This window comes from Peromyscus maniculatus, chromosome 2 (genome assembly GCF_049852395.1).
Source record: "Peromyscus maniculatus bairdii isolate BWxNUB_F1_BW_parent chromosome 2, HU_Pman_BW_mat_3.1, whole genome shotgun sequence".
In the NCBI taxonomy this organism is placed as follows: Eukaryota; Metazoa; Chordata; class Mammalia; order Rodentia; family Cricetidae; genus Peromyscus; species Peromyscus maniculatus.
This window is the reverse complement of record NC_134853.1, coordinates 115,760,549-115,785,890: the sequence shown is the minus strand read 5'-3', so window position 1 is coordinate 115,785,890 and position 25,342 is coordinate 115,760,549. Positions and strand designations below refer to the sequence as shown.

General features: G+C 45.0%; 1 protein-coding gene across 1 annotated transcript; it reads left to right on the top strand.

Moving 5' to 3' along the window:
• Positions 1 to 1,538: 1,538 nt before the first annotated feature.
• Jun (Jun proto-oncogene, AP-1 transcription factor subunit) lies at positions 1,539 to 4,523 on the top strand. Its single transcript, XM_006974021.4, has one exon. It carries the CDS (start codon positions 2,783 to 2,785, stop codon positions 3,785 to 3,787), a length of 1,005 nt encoding a protein of 334 aa, XP_006974083.1. The 5' UTR covers positions 1,539 to 2,782; the 3' UTR covers positions 3,788 to 4,523.
• Positions 4,524 to 25,342: the final 20,819 nt, after the last annotated feature.

Sequence of the window (25,342 nt, the reverse complement as noted above, 5' to 3'; positions counted from 1 at the left end):
GCAGCAGCCAGTTAGTTACCCTCTGCAGCCTGAGTGAAAGTGAAGTGAGCACACGGAGTAAAAAAGAGCTGGCCCGTTTCCCACCGATACCAGCTGCTATTGGGTTCTGAATGCTCAAAGGCAAAATAGCTTAAGGCTACAGGATAAAAACCCTGGGCTGAGTTCTGAGGCAGCCAAGTCCAAATTAGAACCTCGTAACTTAAGGTCCAACTTCAAACCTCAAGTCCTGGGCTGAAAGAGGGCTTGGGGAAGAGCTGGCTCACAGCTACCTTGCTCACCGGCTCCTGCCAAATCATCCCTGTAGCCTGGTACTCCGAGAAGGCCCTGGGGGTACGCCAAAGCCGGCAGGGAAGGGGACAACCAGTTAAACACTTTCTAGTTCTGTCATCAAGGAAGATAACACTAATGTCTGACATCCCAGTACGGTGGACCTCATCCGCTCTACTTGTAGATGAGGCCAATAAAGCTCCGAGAAGCTCCGAGATTTGTACTTATTCCATGAGAGAACGGGGTTTGCCACCTCTTTAGTCCTAAGGGGTGGAGGATGGAGGTCGGTTAGCAGAACCCAAGGAAAGAAACCACTCACATGTGTCTAGCGCTTCCTAGAGGCCGCACAGGATATGGATCCACCAGCGGGCGGGGAGGGGAGGGTTTAGCCTGCTTCTACCAGGGACTCCCGCTTAGGCAGCGTGACTTTCGGGCGAGTCGGCGGCTCTCAAGACTTGTTTTCCCAGAAGCAAATCAGGAAGGGAAGAAAGGGCGGGCGCAAGCTGTGCGCGCGCGAGCACAGGCGATCGCAGGGGGTTCCCGAGTTTTGAACCCTTAAATGTTGGTTTCGACCCCCCCCTCCATGGACGCTGGGGTCGCAGCTTTATTTCACCTCTAGAAAGCGCATCCCTCTGAGGCAAAGCGAGCCCCTCCCCGCATGTCCCCAGAGGGTGAACTGTTGTGCCGAGGACCCAGATGAGCTGGTTCCTAGAACCGCACATCTCTGGCTTCCAGGTACAGCAAACAGCGGCGCAGATCCTCCTCCGGAACTTAACCAGGAGACAAACTTCCACGCGTGCTCAGCGTGGGAGGGGACACTCTCGAGCCGGTTCAGCTTCAACCCACTCTCGCGCTCCCGCACCCGGAGCGCACGCACCCATCTTAACCCGCGCCGCTGCCTCCCGGAAGTGCGGGAGTGCGGAGCCTGCTGGAGCTCGGGTCGCTAGGTCCCTTCGCGAGTGTGTGAGTGTGTGTGTGTGTGTATGTGTGTGTGTGTGTGCGTGCGTGTGTTTGTGTGTGTGCGTGTATGCGTGTGTGTGCGTGCGCGCGCGCCACCTCCACTCCCCACCCAGGCCTTCCGCCCCGGGCCACTAGCGCGCCTCCCCAGCTTTCAGGATCCCCGCGTCTCGGTCCGGGTCCCCAACCCTGAACTTGAGCCCGCCCCCGACAGACGCCGCAAGGGTCCAGCCGACCCGGCAGCCTCCGTCACTAGACAGCCAAACCAAGACGTCAGCCCACAATGCACCGGGCGGGCCGGGAAAAGACGCGCCGGGGAGGGAACCCGGGAACACAAGCCGGAGCGCCGCGCGGGAGGGGGAGGGAGGAGGAGAAAGAAGGGCCCAACTGTAGGAGCGCAGCGGAGCATTACCTCATCCCGTGAGCCTCCGCGGGCCCAGAGAAGAATCTTCTAGGGTGAGGTCTCCATGGCGACAGGCGGGACCGCCCCCCTGAGAGCGACGCAAGCCAATGGGAAGGCCTTGGGGTGACATCATGGGCTATTTTTAGGGGTTGACTGGTAGCAGATAAGTGTTGAGCTCAGGCTGGATAAGGACTCAGAGTTGCACTGAGTGTGGCAGAGACGTCCGGGCAGGAACGCGCTCAGGCAGGAAGGCAGACAGAGAGACGGACGCGGACTCGGCCAACCTGGACGGCCGCGGACTCCGGGCTGCTCCTCGGTTTGTCCTCATTTCCTCACCAACTACCTGGATCCAGCGCCCGCGGCTCCAGCACCGGCGTTTTGGGGAGCACTTGGAGAGTCCCATCTCCCGCCTTCCCCGGAGAAGCAGCTCCCCAGTCCCGGCACTGCTGACAGCATCGGGAGCGGCGCCTGCCCGCGCGAGGAAATAGGCGTGCGGCTACGCCGGCCAGCAACTTTCCTGACCCAGAAGACCGGGCAGGGGAACAAGTGGCCCGGAGCGAACTTTTGCAAACCTCTTCTGCGCCTCCGGCTGCCCCCGAGACCGTAAAGAAAAGGGAGAAGAGGAACCTACTACACTCAGCCCGGCTCGCACAGGCGGCTGAAGTTGGGCGAGCGCTAGCCGCGGCCGCCGCCGCCGCCGCCGAGCGTCCCCCTCCCCCCTCACAGCGGAGGAGGGGACAGTTGTCGGAGTCCGGGCGGCGGAGCCCGATCGCGGGCTTCCACCGAGAATTCCGTGGCGACTGGGATCAGCGCCGCCGGAGAGCCGCTGTCTCTGGATCTGGCCCGCCGTGCCCGAGGGACCACTTACTACCCGAGAGCGCTCGGTGAGTGACCGCGACTTTTCAAAGCCCGGCAGCGCGCGGGAGTCGACCAACGCGAGTGCAGGCGGCGTCTTAACCCTGCGCTCCCTGCAGCGAGCTGGGGAGGAGGGCGCAGGGGGCAGCACTGCCGGCCGGAGCGCGCGCGCTTAGACAAACTTTACTTGTCGCCGAAGCAGGGACGCGCGGGTGTCCCCCGCTCCCCAGCGCGCTGTTGCGGCCCCGAAACTTCAGCGCACAGCCCAGGCCAACCCCCCGTGAACTGACCGACCGTTCTATGACTGCAAAGATGGAAACGACCTTCTACGACGATGCCCTCAACGCCTCGTTCCTCCAGTCCGAGAGCGGCGCCTACGGCTACAGTAACCCTAAGATCCTGAAGCAGAGCATGACCTTGAACCTGGCCGACCCGGTGGGCAGCCTGAAGCCGCACCTCCGCGCCAAGAACTCGGACCTCCTCACGTCGCCCGACGTTGGGCTGCTCAAGCTGGCGTCGCCCGAGCTGGAGCGCCTGATCATCCAGTCCAGCAACGGGCACATCACCACCACGCCGACCCCCACCCAGTTCTTGTGCCCCAAGAACGTGACCGATGAGCAGGAGGGCTTCGCCGAGGGCTTCGTGCGCGCCCTGGCCGAACTGCATAGCCAGAACACGCTGCCCAGCGTCACGTCCGCGGCACAACCGGTCAGCGGGGCGGGCATGGTGGCTCCCGCGGTGGCTTCGGTAGCAGGCGCTGGCGGCGGAGGCGGCTACAGCGCCAGCCTGCACAGTGAGCCTCCGGTCTACGCCAACCTCAGCAACTTCAACCCGGGCGCGCTGAGCAGCGGCGGCGGGGCGCCCTCCTACGGCGCGGCCGGGCTGGCCTTTCCATCGCAGCCCCAGCAGCAGCAGCAGCCGCCTCAGCCGCCGCACCACTTGCCCCAACAGATCCCGGTGCAGCACCCGCGGCTGCAAGCCCTGAAGGAAGAGCCGCAGACCGTGCCCGAGATGCCGGGAGAGACCCCGCCCCTGTCCCCCATCGACATGGAGTCTCAGGAGCGGATCAAGGCGGAGAGGAAGCGCATGAGGAACCGCATCGCTGCCTCCAAGTGCCGGAAAAGGAAGCTGGAGAGGATCGCCCGGCTAGAGGAAAAAGTGAAAACCTTGAAAGCGCAAAACTCGGAGCTGGCGTCCACGGCCAACATGCTCAGGGAACAGGTGGCACAGCTTAAACAGAAAGTCATGAACCACGTTAACAGTGGGTGCCAACTCATGCTAACGCAGCAGTTGCAAACGTTTTGAGGACAGACTGTCAGGGCTGAGGGGCAGTGGAAGAAAAAAAATATCAGAGACAGACTTGAGAACTTGACTGGTTGCGAAAGAAAAAAAAAGTGCCAGAGTACCGAAGCCAAGGGTACACAAGATGGACTGGGTTGCGTCCTGACGGCGCCCCCAGTGTGCTGGAGTGGGAAGGACGTGGCGCGCCTTGCCTTGGCTTGGAGCCAGAGAGCGGCGGCCTGTTGGCTGCCAGGCTTTGCGAACGGGCTGTGCCCGCGCGGCCAGAACGATGGACTTTTCGTTAACATTGACCAAGAACTGCATGGACCTAACATTCGATCTCATTCAGTATTAAAGGGGGGCGGGGGTGGGTTACAAACTGCAATAGAGACTGTAGATTGCTTCTGTAGTGCTCCTTAAGAACACAAAGCAGGGAGGGCTAGGGAGGGGAGGGAGGCTTGTGAGTGCCAGGCTAGACTGCAGATGAACTCCCCTGGCCTGCCTCCCTCAACTGTGTATGTACATATATATTTTTTTTTAATTTGATGAAAGCTGATTACTGTCAATAAACAGCTTCCTGCCTTTGTAAGTTATTCCATGTTTGTTTGTTTGGGTGTCCTGCCCAGTGTTGTTTGTAAATAAGAGATTTGAAGCATTCTGAGTTTACCATTTGTAATAAAGTATATAATTTTTTTATGTTTTGTTTCTGAAAGTTTCCAGAAAGGGTATTTAAGAAAATACAATAAACTATTGAAAAGTAGCCCCCAACCTCTCTGCTGCATTATCCATAGATAATGATAGCTAGATGGAATAACAGCTGAGTGTCAAGTTCGCTAGAGTAAAAGCTGTATTCTCTGTTTGATTGTAAGAATAGATGCCCTGCATGCTATCATTGGGTCACACTCTCTCCCCCGGCAGCCCATAAGTGCAGACTGTTGACCAGAAGATGGGATGGTGTTTCTTGAGGCTGGAAGAAGGGGTATTGCAAGGGGAAAGGGACAGCCCACTGGGAAAGCAGACACTTCAGTTTAGAGCTGTATCAAGTGGCATGTGCTGTGATCATTTAAAATCATAGTAGAGATTTAGCAATAGATGCTTATTCTCAAAGCAGGAACCCATGGAAGTTTTTACAAAAGATGTCTCCTTCCAACTTGGAACCTGACAATTCCTAGAGAAAGATGGCCTTTGCTTGTGCATATTTATAACAGCATTCTTGTTGCAATAAATGTATTCAAATAATGGTTTTTAAAATCTTGAATTCCTTTCCCTTTGCTACTCTTTTATTCCTAAACCATATACTAAAGGTCTTCCGAGTCTCTGGGGTTAACATTACTGCATTCTAAACTTAGGAATTTGGAAGCAAAGAATTTAGGAAGAGTCAAACTAGAAGTTGGGGCCTGGGTGAACTATTCTCCAAGCTCTCCTTCCTTCCCTCTTCCCTTCTGCCGTTCCCTACCCCCATCCCTCCCCAGTACCAAGGAGGTGAACAATGTAGCAAGTCCATATTTATTTCTCAATTTGTTTCAAAATAATCAATCTGGCTTAAATAATTATAGAACCAGCCTAGGAAGATACTATTATAAATACTATGGGGGCCAATTCACAAGAGAAATGGACCCAACACTGATTATACAATTCATCTGTAATCTAAACCTCAGCTCTGGGGAGACTGACAACTTGAATTGTGTCTACAGATACAACAGGTTATCAACAAGTTTGTATTTAACAAGGGAGCAATTTTTCCCTGGTTCCCTCTCATCCCCGTGAGCTGCTGTGGTTATCAAGCAGCAAAAGCAATTTGATACCCAGAAAGACTTCACAGACCACTAATTGAAGCCTGGCTGTTTGCTCATTAGCACTACTCCAGTTCTCAACAGGTCTAGCTAGGAGTGCTTGCAGCAGTAAATTCAAATCCACAGTTTCTCGGGAGTACATCTAGGTCTGCAGGGGCCTGGATGGACTTGTTGGGTATCAGACGTACTCCGTTGCAGTAACACTTCTTGAACAAAGAGTTACTGGGAGCCAAGGCACATTTGCCAAACAGGGAATTTGCTGATGTCAGCAACCCGGAAGGTGAGTTGATTTTGACCATATGTAGGAGGAGCACAGGGACAATAAAGCAGTTTAGGGTGGGGCTCTGTGGAAGTTAAACAAGTGCAAAGTAGAAAAGTACACTAGCCGGGGAAATGATAATCTGCAATGCTAGACTAAGCCCAGACAACAGCGCGATGGAGAAAGGCCACAGCACTCTTCAGCTGACTAAAAAAGGAGAAAAAAGAGGAAAAATAGTCCTCACACTTATCTTCACATTTGTCCCTTTCAACTAATATTTTGAATTACATTCCTGAAATTCTGACTATTCTAACCCAAAGAGGTCGAAAAAATAATGACAATAGAGGAAATTCAACAGTGGAATCCTGTAAACATTAAAAGCAGAAAATCAGCTAATTACTGTAGACATAATTCTATTATGGACTTTCAGTGTGTTATACTTTAGGTAGCACACAGGAAGAAGCCAATGGCATAATAACATCATTAATCCTTTCTTAATTATGTATATAAATATGTGTATATATATATATATAATTAATTCATAGACTATTAACTCTCCATTGTAACAGAGGGTTTGTACAATTCATAGGAATATCCACATGGAAATAGTATTGTCTTTTATTTTACCTTCCAAGAGCTCTGTGACAGAATGACCCAAATCATGATGCCACATGTTCATCATCAGAAGGATGTTTGTGTGAGGCTGGGTCTCTAGTCAATTTTAGACTTCCAAGCTTCTGGTTTTTTATTCTATTCTCCGGGCCAGACGTTCATTCTGGTGCAAATGATCACTCTCACCTGTTTACTTGGTGTCCTGGTATGAGTTCATGCTTTGATTTCTTTAAACAATGGATTACAACCTATAAGTGTAGCCAAAATAAATCCTTTCCTTCCCTAAATTGCTTCTGGCCAGAGTGTTTTGTCTGAGCAATAGAAGAGTAACCTGAACGCTTGGTTTAAGTGGTACTTTCTCTGTAAAATGGTCCTTGATGGTTCCATGTACCTGTGGAATGAATAATCCCCCTTGGAGCATCATTACCCTTGCGAAAATGTGAAAATGTGAGCATCTGTGAATATCTGTGTGTCAAGGCTAAAGCTCTATCCTATTAAACTGAGGATATTTGGGTTCCTAGTATAATACCTAGCACATAGTGGGTGGTCATAAAATGAGATTTTGATAACTGAGTAAACAAGTGAACTTAAAAATCTTCCTTCAACCTAATTCCAGATCTTAATTTATTCTAATGGAATATATTTCATCCATGCCCTGGTACATAATACAAGGTGGATCAAAGATATGATGGGGATGTTCTGTATGCTGTGAATATGTGTTGCTTTGATTGGTTGGTACATAAAGCTGTTTGGCCAATGGTGAGGCAGAATAAGGTTAGGCGGAACATTCTTAACTGGAGAGATAGGAGAGAAGAAAGGAGAACAGAGGAGATGCCACCAGCTGATGCCAGAAGAAGCAAGATGTAAAGGTACCAGTAAGCCATGAGCCATGTGGCAAAATATAAATTTATAAAAATGGGTTAATTTAAGATGTAAGAGCTAGCTAGCGAAAAGCCTGAGCCATTAGGCCATACAATTAGTCATTAATATAAGCCTCTGGGTGTTTATTTGGGTCCAAGCAGTTGCAGGACCTGTGGGTGAGAGAGATTTGTCCTGACAGAGGGCTAAGCGGGACACAGAAAAACATTCAGCTACAAAGATACTCCCCAGAAAGTTAAACTTGGCCCACAACAAAGTTCTAAGATCTACTTCTCAATTAGTGTTCCTTAAAGAATTAAGCTGTTAGCTTAGTCATACCTCCAGCCACACAGATCATCCCTTCTTGCCTTCACTAATGTAAGTGGTCATCTTCTTATAGAAAACGAATCTACCTGAAAAATTAGGCTTGGCAGTGGAGGTTGGGAAGGATCAAGCAAGCACAGAAAGTAGTTCCAGATGTGACTTTACTAGAAGCAACTAACTTCATTAGTAATGACAAAGGGGACTTTCTGTAGTTAGATGCACTTCTGGGGTCTAGAAATTCAGTATTTGTTGCTGAGACAGAAATCATTCTTATCATCCAACACATGTGTCCTTTGTCTTCAGAAAAGGACTGGACTAACTGAGCAGAGGAAAAAAGAATGCTTTCCAATCTAGCCTGCCCTTTACCTCCATTATCTACTTTTCCTGAATCAATTAGTCTACTGGAAGAGAAGAGGAGAAGAGGCTAAGAAGGGCACAGAAGTGAAAGTACTCCTTTTTACATTTGGAAAACAGATTCATTTCTTTGGTTTTGGACTCTCAGACATCCTAGATAAGGAACACACTTGGGCCCTGGTCTCTTTAAGGCCCTATCAGCTATGGGGTAATGTCGAGTAGTCTAGCATCCTTATTTGCAAGAAACCCACTCTGGAGAGAGGGTGCAGGAGAGAGAGCAGAGACTGGATGAGTGGTATGGGATTTATGCTATAAGAAAGCAATGACAGGTGAGGGGTAAAGAAGCCATTATAAAGAAATATGTCACAGAAGTGACATTTGGACCAATCCAGGCAGAGAAATGTGCATTAAAAGCATGAAAGCAGCATGAGAAAGCATCATGTGATGGGGGCTGGGGTGGTATCTGTTTGAAAAGGCTGGAAAGCAAATTGTGCAAAGAAAAGAAAGGGATGAAATGGGAGTGAGCTAGGGGTCAGCTTATGCAGTAGCATCCGGTCCACACTGTTATGAATAGTGGGGAAATGTAGAGGGATTTGAAGATGAGCAGGGACATGGTCAGTATTGGAACTATGTATACTGCAATGACACATGAGTGGGGAAGAGGCTAGGTAAAGGGAATAATGAGAAATAGGTTTAACTAAGATTGTGCTATCTAAAGTGGTCCTAGAGTTGAGAAAAAAGCGGGAAAGACGATGTCGATGTCTTGGTGCAAGCTACATACTACCCCTTTCTTGTTCCTAAATCACCTGACAGATTAAACCTAATGGGTTCTGTCAAGAGGCTCCTTATCCTTGCTGCTTTCTCCACTTGTTTTCCTCTCCAGTGTCAATTTGACCTCTTGAAGAAAAGCCAAATTTCAAAATGCTCATAAACACATCAAAGAAATGGAGTTGCAATGCGTAGGCCAGGCCACTAGGGTGAGAACGCAAGAGTTGGACCTCAAGGAAGCAGTTAAACAGCCTGACTTTGTCTAGCCACCCAGAACTGACCTAAACTATACATACTCTTCGCAGTATCGGCAAAGAGGCCAACAATTTTGTTAATGTGGTGGGAACTGAATGCCTAACATTCACACAAGACTCATTTTCCTCAACAAGTAATATTGCATGCCTGTTCTGTGTGAGGCACCAAGAACACAGTGGAGAGGATGACTGACAAGAAGCCCCCTTCATGGAGTTTATCATCTAGTAAGAAAGATGACAATAAGGAAAACATGCAAGTAAGTACATGGCTGTACACAGACCAATTCAGTGAAGCACCAGGTGCTAGCAACAGTCTGAACTGGGTAAGGAACAAAGATGGCCTCCATGGGAGAGGTACTCATGCTAAGGACTCTTAGATGACTAAGCTGGGCAGATGGAGAACAGGAAGGCAGACTTAGGGAAGTCCGAAGAGAGGGACTTGGAGAGAAATCTGTGGAAAGACTGTGGCACTCTGTGGGACTATGACAGAGCCTAGGTCACTGGAGTCAAGTGAGCCAAGGGGATGATGGGGAACAATGATATTGATACTAGGCGGTCCCAAATACTTCTATCTCAGTATGTTCTCCTCAATTTTCTGGGTACTAATCATGGTTCTGTTCCATGAGACTAGAAACCAAAGCTCCCAGTGAACATTGAGTGCTGCTGTTGAGGCCACATGCCCAGTCACAAGTGGAGCAGATTCTGTTGTGAGGCATAAACAACCATTTTCCTTCCCTGTTTTGTTACAGGCATAAGATGCCCTGGTGACTTTGAATCTTTCTCCGAGTACACACACTTACTTCTACATGTGGGACCCCGGGGAGCTGAATAAGTCACCAGCAGGTTCTTTGATGTGCACAGCATCAGAGCAAAGGTAACCAGATAGTCTCCTGAGAGATTCTGTCCATGTCTCAGCAGTGTCTAATGAACTTTATGTGCCCTGCTGCAAACCCTCCCTTCCTGGAGGGAACCAAATATTCAGTGCTGTGAAGCCCTGGTGGTTTCTTGCTATGTAAACTTTCTTCATGCATGCACGGTAAAGCTTTTGCCTGAGAGCTGACTCATTGTTGCTTCAGAAAATTGGGTTATCAGATCATTGATTGAGTTACTGCCTTCATAGGCTGTGGGTTCTTGTGAGCCACCTGGATAGAATTTGGATGTTTCTCAAATCTCAGAACCATCTGTCTATCAGCTCCTACTGATGGCTAATCTCCTCCAGAATGTATTAATTCATTTTGGGAAGAACTTTGACTGACCTTATCTCAAATCTTGCAAGAAGGTGGACAGGCAGCTGAGTTGTGATATAATTGATCTTTATACTAGTTAGGCTGCCTACAGGGGCCAGAACAGAAGATAAAATTTAAATTAGATATCCAAATAGGAAACAGGTCTGAGGATGGCAAAAATACCAGCTTGGCAATGTCATGGTCCAAATATCTTTGATTGCTTTATTTTACTGTTCTTGGTGTACCAGGGAAGTTTCTTCCATGGAGTCAGTTTACTTGTGGCAGTTCCTAGCTTTACAAGTAAATCCAACAACACATAGTCTTTACTTTCATCTTTCTATTCTCTGTAGCCCTTTTCTACTCCAATAGATTTCTTCTCAGGTCCCACTGGCCAGGAAAAAATCATGTGTCTACCGACTCACCTCAGACAAGAGAATAAGCCCACCATTCCCCTTCCCTATCCTATCTCCTCGAACAATGTGGAAAACCTGAATTTCCTTAGCCATACAATTCAAGCCATGGTGATGTACATGTTATCCTAGTAGTGCCTTTAACAGTGAATATGAGAGTCAACGCATTCTTTCTTCCAATGTTTTAGCAGCTGTGAAAGCACAGAAATGGGGTATCCATCAACATAGATCCCTAATAAAATTGATACTGATCAGAGTCCCCCCTCATCCCCTTGAGTGTTCTTATGGCAAATATTTATTAATTGTACAAACAGGAAATAGAACTTGTTGGATTTGAATACTGAGATTAGAGGGCTGCATGTACAGTAGCATTATTAAGCCTATTTTAACTCCGTTGAGAACCAACCTTCTGGAGCAGTAACCTCCAGTAGGAACACAAAGTGTCTGCCACAGTTTTTTTTATACTAAAAATTGATATCCATATACTGTTCATAGTAGATACCATTTTATAAGTTTCAACTTAGCAGCAAATACTATGCTAGGACTTACTAGGAAGACACTAGGTTGTTTTTTTAATATATGAGGAAATGGAGGTTCATAACTTGCTCAAGTTTATGAAATAAGTAACAGGTAGAAACTAGAGCTGAATCTAAGTTGACTCCAAAGAACTGGCTTTGTCCACATATGACCTTGCCCTGGAGTACCCTTGCCATGTAAATGTCTACTTCTGTTGACCTCATGACTTCTCTGCCACACAGATACTTTGTCATTTCATTTTGTATATATTAAAAAAAATAAGATTCAGAGAAGAAAACAAGCCTGCTGAACTTCACAGAGCTAGAAAGATATTAGAAGCCTGTCCCTCCCATGGCTCCTTACTACTCTGCTGGATACACAAAGAATGGAAGCAAAATGATGGAGACGGGAGAATGGAGGTAGGTCTAGCCTTGGCAGGTTTGGAAGTTAAGCCCTGCTGGATTAGATCTGACCTCTGCTGCTTGTGGGTGGGGAGCATGGAGTAAGTTCTTTAATCTTGCCAAGCCCCAATTTTTCCTTTTGTAAAAAGGAAACCAACCATAGCTTTCACAAAAGGCTGTTGGGAGGATCATTTACAGAAAACACCTGGCTATAGCAGGCTAGTGACCATTAGACATTTTTCACTGTGGGTTTGTTAACTCAGGAAGAAATGACCATAAAAACACACACACACACACACACACACACACACACACACACACACCATGATAGCTGAGTTGAAACCATTTCCTATTAAAATCCAATGAGGTCTCCAAGGACCCATGTCTTGGTCATACAAGGGCTGGCAGCTCCTCTCTGCAGGTTGGAGAAAGTTTTGTTTTGCCAGCTGTACTCAAAGGGGACTATTCTCCAGGCATAGTATTGTGAACCTGTTTGGTTTGGCTCACAGGCATGTCAGCACATTTAGGAAGTGAAGTCAGAAAGAGGCAGGGTTTCAAACACAATTGGCTGCACACAAATGCCCAAGCAATGAAATGCCAAGCCCAAGCAGGGTGCCTAGCAGCCTAAGTTCCCACCCCCTGCCATCCGGATGTTGTCAGAGAAGCCCCGAAGAATGACTGAGTACCTGAAAAGAAAGAAAGAATTGCCAGCACCCAGTATGTTGCCCAGGAGTACACAGTGATCATCATAGCCAGCCTCCTTCCTCCAGAAGAAGAATGACTAACTCTGAGTAAATAATGTCTACTCCTTGTATTCCTGAAGTCAAAGTGTAGGAGCAGAGAGGAGGGAGACAATGGATTAGGAGTGTTGAGAGGGGAGAGAAAAGAGTGAAGACATGGAATTCTGAAAACTGACAAGATTCTGTTATACTCTAACAACCACCCATGCCTTGAGAACAATGCAGAAGTTAGAGCTGCATTCTAATACAAAAAAATTAGCTGGGAGTGGAAAAATATTTAGCTTTTCTGAGCTTCAGCTGCTTTCATTATAAAATGAAGTTAGTAATACCTATACCTCTTGGATTGTTGTAAGGATTAAGTAAACTAATATGTGGAAAGGGGCCAAGCCTAACACTGGCAAAGCATAGATGTAACCATTAGAACTTTTTGACTGCAAGTGACAGAAAATTCCGTTTCAGCAGAGGAATTTCACTGAAAAGCCATTGATGGAGGTAACAGTATACCTGGCTATATACAGGACCCAAATGGCATTACCAGGCTTTGGTATGTTTCTGTGTCTCCACCTGCTATAGGGAAGATCAACCTCATCCTCATCTCCTGGTAGCAATGCCCAGCAGTCTACCTAAATGAGATAGGTGCAGCATTGCCTCACATGCTCCCAGGGTTGTGTTTCATTGGTCTCATTAGGTCTCATATCCCTCTGGGGTGGGAGGTATATCAATTGTCTTAAATAAAGGTTAACCACCTACCTCTGAAACCAAGATATAGAGCCTCTGAAAGCTCTACAGCCAGATAGGGAGATTGGAGGAAATCTTCAAAGAAAAATCAAGATCTAGGAGGGAATTGATCTGGAGGGTCAAACAGAAAATGTCTTATACCTGAGCTTATCTATTCAGTGGTTGTTGTACTTGTCCTTAGCAAGATGTGCATAGAGGACAGAGGAATAACTATACACAACTAATGCTGGGTCAGAATTCACTATCTACTCTTTGGTCTCTTTTAATTAGTTAGTGGTTCATTCCTCTCTGATGGCAAATACCCAGGAGGGTTGTATTAAATGATATATGATGCATAAAATGTAGTAAAAAGAGTTGAACTTGGTTGTTGTGATGGTTACTTTTAATTGTCAGTGTAGCACAATCGAGAATCACCTGGGAAGGGTGTCTCAATGGGGGATTGTCTAGATCAGGTTGGCCTGTGGACTTGTCTATGGGACATTATCTTGATTATGTTCATTGGGTGGGAAGACTTGCTTACTGTGGGTGACACCATTCCCTAGGAAGGGGGTTCTGAATTGTATGAGTTGAGAAAGTGAGCTGAACATTTATGTTCATGCATTGTTTCCTCACTTTCTGCTTATTGATACAGTGTGATTAGCTGCTTCAAGTTCCTGCTGCCTTGGCATGGAATGGAATTTTCAATAGACACGGAATTGGAATTTTCTCTTAAGTTGCTTTTGTCAGCATATTTTATCACAGCAGTGGGGAATAAAATTAAGAGAGTTGCTGTTATGATGCTTACTATTAAAAATAGATTAATTTAGACAAATTAAGGCAAAGAGTTGAATGTTCTTTAGACAATATTTTTTGAGAACCCACTCTGGCTTTGTATTTTCCTCTGTTTACCTGCTTATCTCATGTCATCACATCACTATCAATGTCTCCATCAGTATTTCCACAACCCGATGACTAAAGCAGTAAAAGAAGCAGAGAGAATGAGACAAACTATTATCAGGACTGAATTATTAGGAGACACTGAAATACATTAATTTCCCCCTCTTCAGGATGAATCAAAGCTCATGACACCCAGAATCTAGGGTATGGGAGAAGTACAGGAAATTCCTAGTAATAAAAATTGACTTTAAGCATATGTGAATGGTAGGTCGATTGTTGCATCTATGGAAACACCATAGCGGATTGATATCTATTGGATGTCTTGAGACCATTCTAGGCTAAAATGGGGTAATTTGTGGCAAAAAAAAAAAATAGCCTTACAATCTTTCCATTAGGATGCTGTGATAGGTCATCTTCATTGTAAACTTGACTACATTTGAAAACACCTAAAAGACATACCCAGAGGTATGTCTTCTGGAGGTGTTTCGAAAGAGATTTCAGTGAAGGGGAGGAAAGCTCCACTCTGAATGTTAGTTAGCTGCATCATCTCATGGGCTGAAGTCCCGAGGTGATGAGGAAAAGGACGAAGCCACATGACAACACCCCTTTGTTGCCCAACTGTGGACACAATGTGACCAAGCAACTCACACTTCTGCCAACATGCCTACCCATCCCCATAATAAACCATATCCCCTCAGACTATAAGCCAAAATAAACCATTATGCCTTTATGTTCTTTCTTGTCAAGTATTTGGCCATAGCAATGAGAAAAGTAAAGTAGACATTAATATGGGACTGATTTCTCATCATGCTTGCAAAGGATACTGTTAATTCTGCTTCAACCTCTGTTTATTGAATTTCTTCCTCCTCTCCTATAAGCAAGAAGTAAGCCCTGGAGGAGAGAAGCAATGTAGACATCAAAAACTAGCGGTACACCTTACACCTGTCAGAATGGCTACGATCAAAAACACCAATGACAGTCAATGTTGGAGAGGATGTGGAGCAAAGGGAACACTCCTCCACTGTTGGTGGGAATGTAAACTTGTACAACCACTGTGGAAATCAGTATGGTGGTTTCTCAGAAAATTAGGAATCAAACTACCTCAAGACCCAGCCATCCCACTCTTGGGCATATACCCAAGGAATGCTGATTCATACCATAAAGATACATGCTCAGCTATGTTCATAGCAGCACTATTTGTAATAGCCAGAACCTGGAAACAACCTAGATGCCCGTCAATGGAAGAATGGATGAAAAAAAATGTGGTACATATACACAATGGAGTACTACTCAGCAGAGAAAAACAATGAAAACATGAAATTTGCAGGCAAATGGATGGAACTAGAAAAAATCATCCTGAGTGAGGTAACCCAAACTCAGAAAGACAGTCATGGTATGTACTCACTCATAAGTGGATTCTAGATATAAAATAAAGAACAATCAGACCACAACCCATAGAACCATAGAGGCTATATATATATATAGCATGGAGGTCCCTAGGACGACTGTGGCTTATAATAAATTTCGGTTTTACTCAATTATTGAAAAAAAAATAGCCAAATGAATGGAAACACGTGAACTATGAATCAAAGGCTGAGGGGCCCCCAGCTGGATCAGGCTCTCTGAATAGGTGAGACAGTTGATTGGCTTGATCTGTTTGGGAGGCAACTAGGCAATGGGACCGAGTCCTGTGCTCATTGCATGAGTTGGTTGTTTGAAACCTGGAGCTTATGCAGGGATGCTTGGCTCAGTCTGGGAGGAGGGGACTGGACCTGCCTGGACTGAGTCTACCAGGTTGATCGCAGTCCTTGGGGGAGGCTTTGCCCTGGAGGAGGTGGGAATGGAGAGTGGGCTGGGGGGAAGGGGAAGAAGTGGGAGGGGGAGAGCAGGGGAACCCGTGGCTGATATGTAGAACTGAATGGTATTGTAAAATAAAATAAAAGGAAAAAAAACTAGCAGTATTAGGCATGTTTCCCTTGCTGTAGAGGTTACTTGGGCTTGTATCTTTAAAAAATGAGTAAAAGCTGGACATTAAATGAGGTGATGGTGTTTTAGTTGGAGGCAACATCAGGGACTAAGGTACATATGATTCAGAGTGCCTGTCAGTCAAACCTCAACTGTTTTCAGACCAAGTGGAGGAAGCTGAATTTATTTATTGCCAGATAAGAAAAGGAGCTAATAAATAGCTGTGACTCACTGGTTCTGTGGAGCTTGGCAATTTGCAAAGGACTGTCAGGACAGAGAAAGCACTGTCACCACAGATATAGTAAAAGCACTACCAGAGTTTTCAGGAGGGGCATTGAGGGGACCCATTCAGCTTAGTCACTACAAAAGGCTTCCCCAGGAAGTGACCTTTCAGCTGAGATCTGAAGGAATTAGTCATGTCAGGGTGGGGACCTGTCTTCAGCCAAGGTAAGTGTTAGAAGCAGCAAGTAGACCTGTATGGTTAGGACTTAGAGTTCCCTCAGGGGAAGGATCCACAAACAGTGCAGGGATTCCAAGAATTTAGCCTAAGACTCCATGACCAAATTTAGTGTCAAAACTGTCAAGTCTTCAACAACCCCAGAAGTTATATGGAAGTTAACAAGGCACACTCTTTTCTTGAAGGCCATGCATCCTCATACTAATGTATAAGCATGGGTCCCTGGCGCTGAGACACCATTGCTGCTTCTGTAGCTCTTATGCCAAGGGATGTTTGCATTTCCTTATATAAGCCTTATAGATTCTGTCCCAGATGAGGAAACCAAGGCAGTATGATTATAGAAAAGTCCTAGGACTCTAAGGGACAGGAACAGGATATGGCTTGAAGATAAAGCTCTTTGTCACTACATCCAGCTACTTCTGCAGAAGAGGTTGTCATGCTTTTCTTGTGGGGGTGACCAATACCTGATGGCAATAACTTAAAAGAGATGTTTTCTTTGGTTCCCAAGTCCATCATGGCACCTGGGTCAGCTCTGCCCAACATGACTGCAACATTCACATCTTATAAGATCAAGAAGCAGAGAACCTCAGCTTCTAAAACCCCCACCACAGTGTGATAGTTAGTTTTAAATGTCCACAAAACAACTAGATTCACTGGGGAAGAGAATGTTAACTGAGGAATTATCTAGATCAGATTGGCTTATGGGCATTGACTGTTAACTGACGTAGGAAGGCTCACCCTGCTATGGGCAGCACAATTTTCTCTGCACGGGGTCCCGAAGTATATAAGAAAGGAAAAAGCTAGGTGAGAGGAAGCACGCATGGAAGTGTTCGTTTCCCTCTATCTTGACTGTGGATGTGATGTGGCGAGCTGCCTGAGTTCCTGCCTTAACCCTGCCTCCCTCAATGATGGAAAAGCCTAATAAATCTTTCCTCCCTGAAGTTGCCTTTTTATCAGAGTATTTTTAATCACGGCAGTAGAAAGAAAAATAGGATGCCCATGGATCTACTTCTGCTGGTAGGCTTCCTGACCCAAAGGTCCTAGAACGTCCCCTAACAGCACTACTTGTTGGCAATGAGACTGTGGAAGACATGTCATATTCAAACTGTAATAAGGATCAAGAGCATTAGAAATGGTATAAGATTCCAATGTCTCAGTAACTGTATACTCCTGAGTAGCATGAGAGGCATGGTGGGCTTACAATGAATATCAGTCTTTTTCCTTGGCATAGATAGACACTGGGAAAGTCCAGAGGCCACATTTTTCTATTCTTTCTCTGGGCTTTTTGCCCTGTTTGTTTGGGATTCCATTTCAGAAGAAAACATCAACAATAAACCACTGTTTGCTAAGCCACTGAATTTCAAACAGATCTGATAGAAACCTAGAAGGAGTTAGATCCTCTAATATACCAAACATTGCAGTTAGCACCCCCACAGAGCAGCTTGGCTGCATCCTGTAAGGAGAAAAGGCCATATTTTGACATGGGGGGTGGGGACGGGTTTGCCGTTTCAACTTGTTCTAGGGTCTTGAGTTCTGGCTTCAAGACTTGCTTTTGACCTGACAGGCCTGGGTATCCAAATGTGATTTTTTTTTCTGCCAAAAGACTCTTAGAAACATCTCGCTCCCAAGCATCAGGACAAAGGAGAAGCACACCTTTTGAAGATGTCCTGAGTTTTAATGGGGGTTTCGTGTTCACTGTCAAATCACAGTAACAGACTCAAAACGTAGTGCGTTTTCTTACTCCACTAGTCAGCCAAAGCCCCTGTTTGCTCAGGTGTGCTGTCGTATGCCCTGTTCCCTGATGTCTATATAAAAGCAAAAATACATATTTTTAGATTTTGAGAGAACTGAAAAAGGAAAGTCACAATTGTTGGACTGGGAAAAGTAGTAGTACAAAGTGTCTTTAAAGCAAAATAATTAGATTTGCTATATGCTCTCTTTCCATTTGGCTAGTCCATGGATTAAAAGCATAAATCAAATGAAGCAGCAGGAATTATCCAATGTATTAAGTAAATACATCACAACTCTCCTCCACAGGATCCTTGGATTTGAATCAATGCCAGTAGATGGTGCCAGACTGCAGACTTCTCTGGTCCTCCCACCCACTAACCCCCAATTAAAGAAACAAATTCCAGTGGGTCATAAGTATAGGTGCTGTCAGCCTTAGAGGACCAAGTATATACACATATTATTTTTGAACAGACTGGTAAAGAGCATGCATTGGAAATGCCCTTTTCCACCAGCCAGAGGCCAGGAAGCTGAACTGGACTCTATAGGACAGTTCCTATTTCAGGAATGAAGACTGAGACTCAGCAGGTAGAGAGGCCTTGAGAACAAGGAATTCAGAGAGCCCAGGAGCGGACTGGGCTCATCACATTCATCTTCAACGAGATAAAGGAAACTGGCCTTGTTAGGATGATGGCTAGGGGTACTGTCGCATCATGCTGGGGAGGATTTGAAGTTCTAGAGCTGGAAGAACTGAATCTGGATTCTAGATATGAGGCTCTGGGCACGTCTCTTCCATTTGCTGAATAATAAGTTAGTCATCCACTGCACAGATGAAACAGTTGTAATGGAGGGAAGAGGGGTTAATGCATGGAAAAGACTCCAATACTCAGTATCCTGCAACATTTCCAATCAGATTGCTAAGACCCATTGGGAATCAGGACCAAGTTAGCAAAATAGCTTTCTCATTTGTGATATACATATGTATGTGTGTGTACCTATATCATCTATATGCACACACACACACACACACACACACACACACACACACACACACACAGGATACTGATTCCTCTTGTGCTTATCTTGTAGTGTGTGTGTGTGTGTGTGTGTGTGTGTGTGTGTGTGTGTGTGTGTGTGTGTATCAGATATTTCTTTAAAGGACTGTGACATCAAGTTCTTTTCACATTTTCTAGGTCTCTCACTGTCCCAATCATTGATAACAACTATTGAATATGTGAGTTTTTCTTGTGAACAAACTACTCCAAACCAAAAAACTAAATGATTCAGTTACAGTATAATGGCCATATCTCACCTTTTCCCTGCTGTGTTCAACAAGTAAAAAGTAAATACTACAAAACCACTGGTGAAAACAAATTTTGAGGGTGTTTTGTTATTGTTGTTTTAGCCACAGACTAAATAGGAGCCAGATGCTGAATAGCCGTTTTCAGCAGTGGCCCCTTGCTTAAGACTCAAATTCTAAGAAAGAATTACAAAATTAGGAGGAATTCTATGATTTTTTTATGTCATTGTTTAAGGTGTGGGCCTTTCATATTTTTTCTCTATTAATGCCAAAGAAAGAGAAGAGAGGAAAAGTTGGAAGAACCAATGTGGAAGCAAACAGAGCTGCCAAAGCAAGATGTGCCAAGTGATGTTCAATACTAAGGAAGACATAGACCGTGGAGCATGGCTACGAGGAATTAGAAAGGTTTGCTCAGTCCTTAGCCCTTTGATTGGCATATTATGTAATTACTGATTGACCTGCTCTCTCCGTCTTTAAAATGGGGCCTATTAGTCAAGATGTAATTGGGCTGAGCTAACGGACTGAGATTTCAGGACTTAAAAAATTAATTTTTTGTTCATTCAAAGTGTCAAAGAAAGTCGGGTAAAAGGAAGTTTCTACATTCACTGTCTTAGACATCCCTTTCTCTCTACATTCACTGTCTTAGACATCCCTTTCTCTCTACATTCACTGTCTTAGACATCCCATTCTCTCTACATTCACTGTCTTAGACATACCTTTCTCTCTATATTCACTGTCTTGGACATCCCTTTCTCTCTACATTCACTGCCTTAGACATCCCTTTATCTCTACATTCACTGTCTTAGACATCCCATTCTCTCTACATTCACTGTCTTAGGCATCCTGTTCTTTCTACATTCACTGTCTTAGGCATCATTTGACTTCCACTGGTACTATGGCAGAGAAGAAAGGGCAGGAAGAAGCCCCTGGCCTCAACTCAAAAGTGTGATTTCTATTTAGAGACCATTGCTTGGGCCCAATCCACCTGCCAGGAAGACTGGGAGGTGTGGAAGGATGCACAGCTATTCAGTGAACACCAACTGTCACCACATGGGAGAAGAATTGAGTCAATTAGGATCAGATTACTCTGCATAAAAATGTGAGAGCCAAACAGCAATAATCATAAGGAGTTAGAGATGTATTTCCTCTTTGTAGAAGGAGTCTGGAGAAATGGAAGACTGACTTGGGGGCCAGAGTTTAACTGCCATTTGCATCTTAGGAATTAGAATCCCAAAGAAAAGTTAGGAGAAATGTAGTTCTTTCTCAAGATTAGGTTTATTTGATATGGTGAATTTATGCTGTGCTTATGAAAAACTTCCAAATTAAATTTTCTGTTGATCCCTTCCAAACTCTTGGGAACAGAGAAAGGATAGGGAGACCAGTGCCTGCAGAAAGTAACCTAAGAGGAAAATGGGGTCTGAAACTAGATGCTGAGTGGTATCTTCATAGGAATCTTCACAGTCCCACTTCAAGGCCAATGTTTGGATATAGGGGTGGGTGCAGTGAAGTTCAGAGATATTAAGTACTTTCCCAAGATCCCACACCAAAGAAAGGCAAGAAGAAGTCCAAACCCAGATTAACAAGCTTGTTCCTGAGCCTTGGGGGTGTACTCTGCTGCCCGGGAAAGTGCAAACAATTTCTTGTTCAGGGTGGGGAAGGAGTGAGGGAACCAAGCATCTAGCTCCAGGGTGGAGACCAGACACAAACATTCCATTGCCCTGGGCCCCCATGTTCTTACCCAAGGTATGAGCAGGTAGATTTAAATTATTCCGAGGGCAGTTCCTTTCTCTGACAGTTTGGGTTTCCACATCTACTTCTACCAAAGGCATCCAACAAAAGAATCAAATAACAGGAAGGGTGAGCCACTGGCAGGCTCCTTCCTGGGGTTGGGAGTCCAGGAAAGGCTGTAGACAGTACTACAAGGTAAACAAACTGAGATGGGTATTCATTGCACCCAATCGCACAACATGACTCTGCTGCCCAGGTGCTCTGATCCCGGCCTTAACATCATTAGTCTCCCACCTCCCCTAGCCTGTAAGGCACCTGATGCCTGCAATGCTGGTTGCTGTCTAGCCTCACAGATAACTCCTTTTGCGCAGTGTTAGAGGGTGCTCTTCCAACATGGATAGAAATGGACTCGTACTGGGATACATGACTTGTGAGGAAGAGAACAGGCCAATTCTTCAGCTCTGCTTTTGCTTTTTAGCCAAATGTTCCTATATAGTTCATGATTTACACACCTCTTTGACCTTGATTAAACCTGTTTAGATATATGTCTCACCTTGTTAGAGTATACTGTAATTGTCTAATTTATCTTTATTTATGCTCTGACCCTCCTTCCCCATACACCTAACATAGTGTATCTCATACTGGGTACTCCATTAAGACTTGGTAAGTAGATAAATGCACAAATGGATGAGAAATTGTATCTTAATTAATATCTTTAATCTCATGGATTCCGATGGTTACTTTGAGTATATCTCCTGTGTTTATATTCCTTCCACAAAGGTTGGGGGGGGGGAGTTTGGATATTTCCAATTATCTATTATTAGTTGTGAGAAGCCATGGCTTTGTTACCCTTTGCCCTATAAGGTCCTTATGATCTCTAGGATTTTCTGATGCAAATCAGAGAACTTCTAATATAAGAAGTGTGCCCGAATCCTTCAGAAGTTCAAACTTCATGTAACTTCACAATAAAGGGCTTGGCTAGCATGCTCAAGACCCTGGATTCAATCCTCAGAACTGTATTAAAACAAGCAAACTAACAAGGCCCTAGCCTTGGAGGTCTAAGCACCCACCATACACAAGTACCTACTGTATATCACCTAACTATAGGCCCTTATTATGTGTGAACCTAATAACGTTCCACACCTCCCTTGAATCTCTTGCTTTTACCAGATTGAAAATATTTCTTGTACGTAGAAAATCCACCCATATTTTCATGTTTCTGAGTTGAGAGGAAATTCAGGTAGTTTAGCAGGTAGATACCATCTCAATGTTTTCTACCCAGGAGTGACCATTCAGATTTGAACATGTGAAATGAAATCATCATTAAAGATACCAAGTTTTAAAGGGAGGAGAAACCTCAGAAGTTATTTGATTAAAATCCCCACTTTATAGTTAGGTAAAGGAATTGACGCAACTGGCCAAGAGTGCTTTAGAGCTCAGAGATTCAAACTCAGATCTTGGGATTTGAGCAGTTTGCTTCTACAAAGAGCCAAGCAGCCTCCCTGCTGTATCGCTGCTCCACTTGAGTAGTAGTTTAAGAAAAATGTAACATTCCCTTTGACAGGTGAAGAAGCTGGGATCAGAAAGTTGAAGTAGTTACTCCGGGGCCTCCTGAACACAGTCTCACAGCTTCCAAAGCTAGCACTTAAGGCCTGCTCTGCCTAGGGCTGCAGATGGGGCACCTTTCACCATTTCAGAGACAAATGCCTCTGGCCAGGGACCATACTTTGTGGGGCACAGCATCCTGAAGCCTGACGGCTTTCATCTTCTCTACTCCCAGATTACCAAGCAGTAGTCAGAGTGAGAGAGGGCAGCCGTGGTTGGAGAGTGGGAAGGGCCACAGTGTTTATTTACATATTTACTGAGCATATGTGCTGGCACAATACCAAGAACTTTATGTGTTTAACTATATTCACTCCCTACCATAACCAGCTGAGTAGCTGTTGCTGTCCATATTTTAGAGACATAGAAATAGAATCAGAGTTTCAGCCAAATTCATAGATCTGTTTAACTCAAAGTTTCATAATCTAACCACAATGACACTTGCTCTATAATCAATCAGTCTCTCTTCTACCTAGAGTGAGTCTATAAGTGGAAGCAGTCTTTGAACATGCATTGCTAAGCTGATGTGTGTAGCTAGAGTTTTCCTGCCTTGTCCACAGTCAGAACAAATCTCTATCACCTGCCAGTCCCACAGCCGCTCAGACCCAACCAAGTAAACATAGAGACTTATATTGCTTACAAACTGTATGGCCCTGGCAGGCTTCTTGCTAACTGTTCTTATAGCTTAAATTAATCCATTTCCATAAATCTATACCTTGCCACGTGGCTCGTGGCTTACCGGCATCTTCACATGCTGCTTGTCATGGTGGCGGCTGGCAGTGACTCCTTCCACCTTCCTGTTCTTTCTTTTCTTCTCTCTGTTAGTCCTGCCTATACTTCCTGCCTGGCCACTGGCCAATCAGTGTTTTATTTATTGACCAATCAGAGTAATTTGACATACAGACCATCCCACAGCAGATGTGATTTTCACAAACTCAACAGAAAGGTGCTAAAGAATATCTTATTGTTGAGATAGCTTATGGAATAGAGGTACTCGTTTCACAGGCCCAGAAATCTGAGTTCTAGTCCCACAAAAGAACAACTTAGTTAAGGCCCATTCAACAGAAGGGAAAAGATGCTTTCTACCAGAAGAAACTTGGCCAACTACATGGGACTAGTGAAGTCATAGATCTTAGAGGAGAACCTTCTCTCACCACTTACTAAGCCTGATTAATGCCTAATTGCACCCTAAATACTTACCTTATACCCACAGCATAGCTCTCACCTTTCATCAGAGAAGCTGCTCTTTACAGCAGACAGAGATTATTGTGGAAACTGCCACTGGTCAAAATACAGAGGATAACTTACCATGGGGTGCTCAGCCCTGAGGAATACATCTACAGCACAACTCTTGCACCCACATCACAGAAGAGGGAGTGGGAAAAGTGTAAGAGCCAGAGTACCAGGACATCTGCTGGGAAACTGTGTCCTAGAAGTGATAGGGAAGCTATACCCATAATACCTCAACTGTATGGCTGCTGGAACCAACAGGCATTCTCTCATGGAAGGGAGAAATCTCATGGGACCTCAACCCTAGACAAGCAACAACAAGCAACTAAGAATTGCTGAGAAATGGTGTATTAGTGACTTTTCTATTGCTCTAATGAAATGCTATAGCCAAGGCAAATTAGAAAAAAACAAGTATTTAATTGGGCATAAGGTTTCTGAGGGTTGGTGTTCAGGATGGTGACACAAGAGCGTGGCACATGGACAGCTGAGAGCTCACGTCTTGATCCACAAGTAGAAGGCAGAGATAGCACCTTGGAAAAACCTCAAAGCTTGACCCCCCAATGACACACCCCCTCCAACAAGGCCATGTCTCCTAATCCTTCCCAAACAGTTCTACCACTGGAACCTAAGAGTCTATGCAGCCTATGGAGCCACGCCCATTCAAACCACCACGGGGGAGAATTGGTCGCCCCCAGGGATAAGACCCCTGATTAGTTATCCAATTCCAAGTGGTCACACAGAAAGTATATACATACAAGCAACATTAAATGGACTCAGCGGGCTGTGTTTATATATTTATGAATTTAAGTACACACATAACAGTAACAAAGAAAAAGAGGCTATGAATTTAAATGGGAGTGAGAGTGGGGTGGAGGGTTGGGGGGAAAGGGGTACATGAAAGGGGGTGGAGGGAGGAAAGAGGAGGAAGGAAATGATATGGTTATATTTCATTCAAAAATACATGATATATTTTCTTAAAACACTGTCTTAGTCCAGCTGTTAAACACCTTGCTGGAGGAGTATTCAAGGATTCATTCATACCCAGAGAAAAGAAAGCACAAAAAAGTTGAGTAGGGGAAGTTAGAAATAACTTGTGACAAGGAAGTAACATGGAAAGAAAACATAGTGCACCTTAATACTGACAATTTCATGTAGTACATTTCCAAGAACGGTACAATCTGATTTCCATTAGAAAGATGTACCTGTACATATGCACATGCGTGTGCCTAAATACAGGAAAAACACTGAAATAAGGCACTCAAAATATGGTGTCAGTAATATTTTAATAGAATTACTAATGCTCATTTTCTTTAACTTTCATTTATACTCATCTCTTACTTCTCTTCATTCTCCATCAAGAAGCATCATTTGTATAATGTTCCTTTTTGGGTTTTTTTTCTTTCTTTCATTTTTGAGATTATAATATCATTATAACACTTC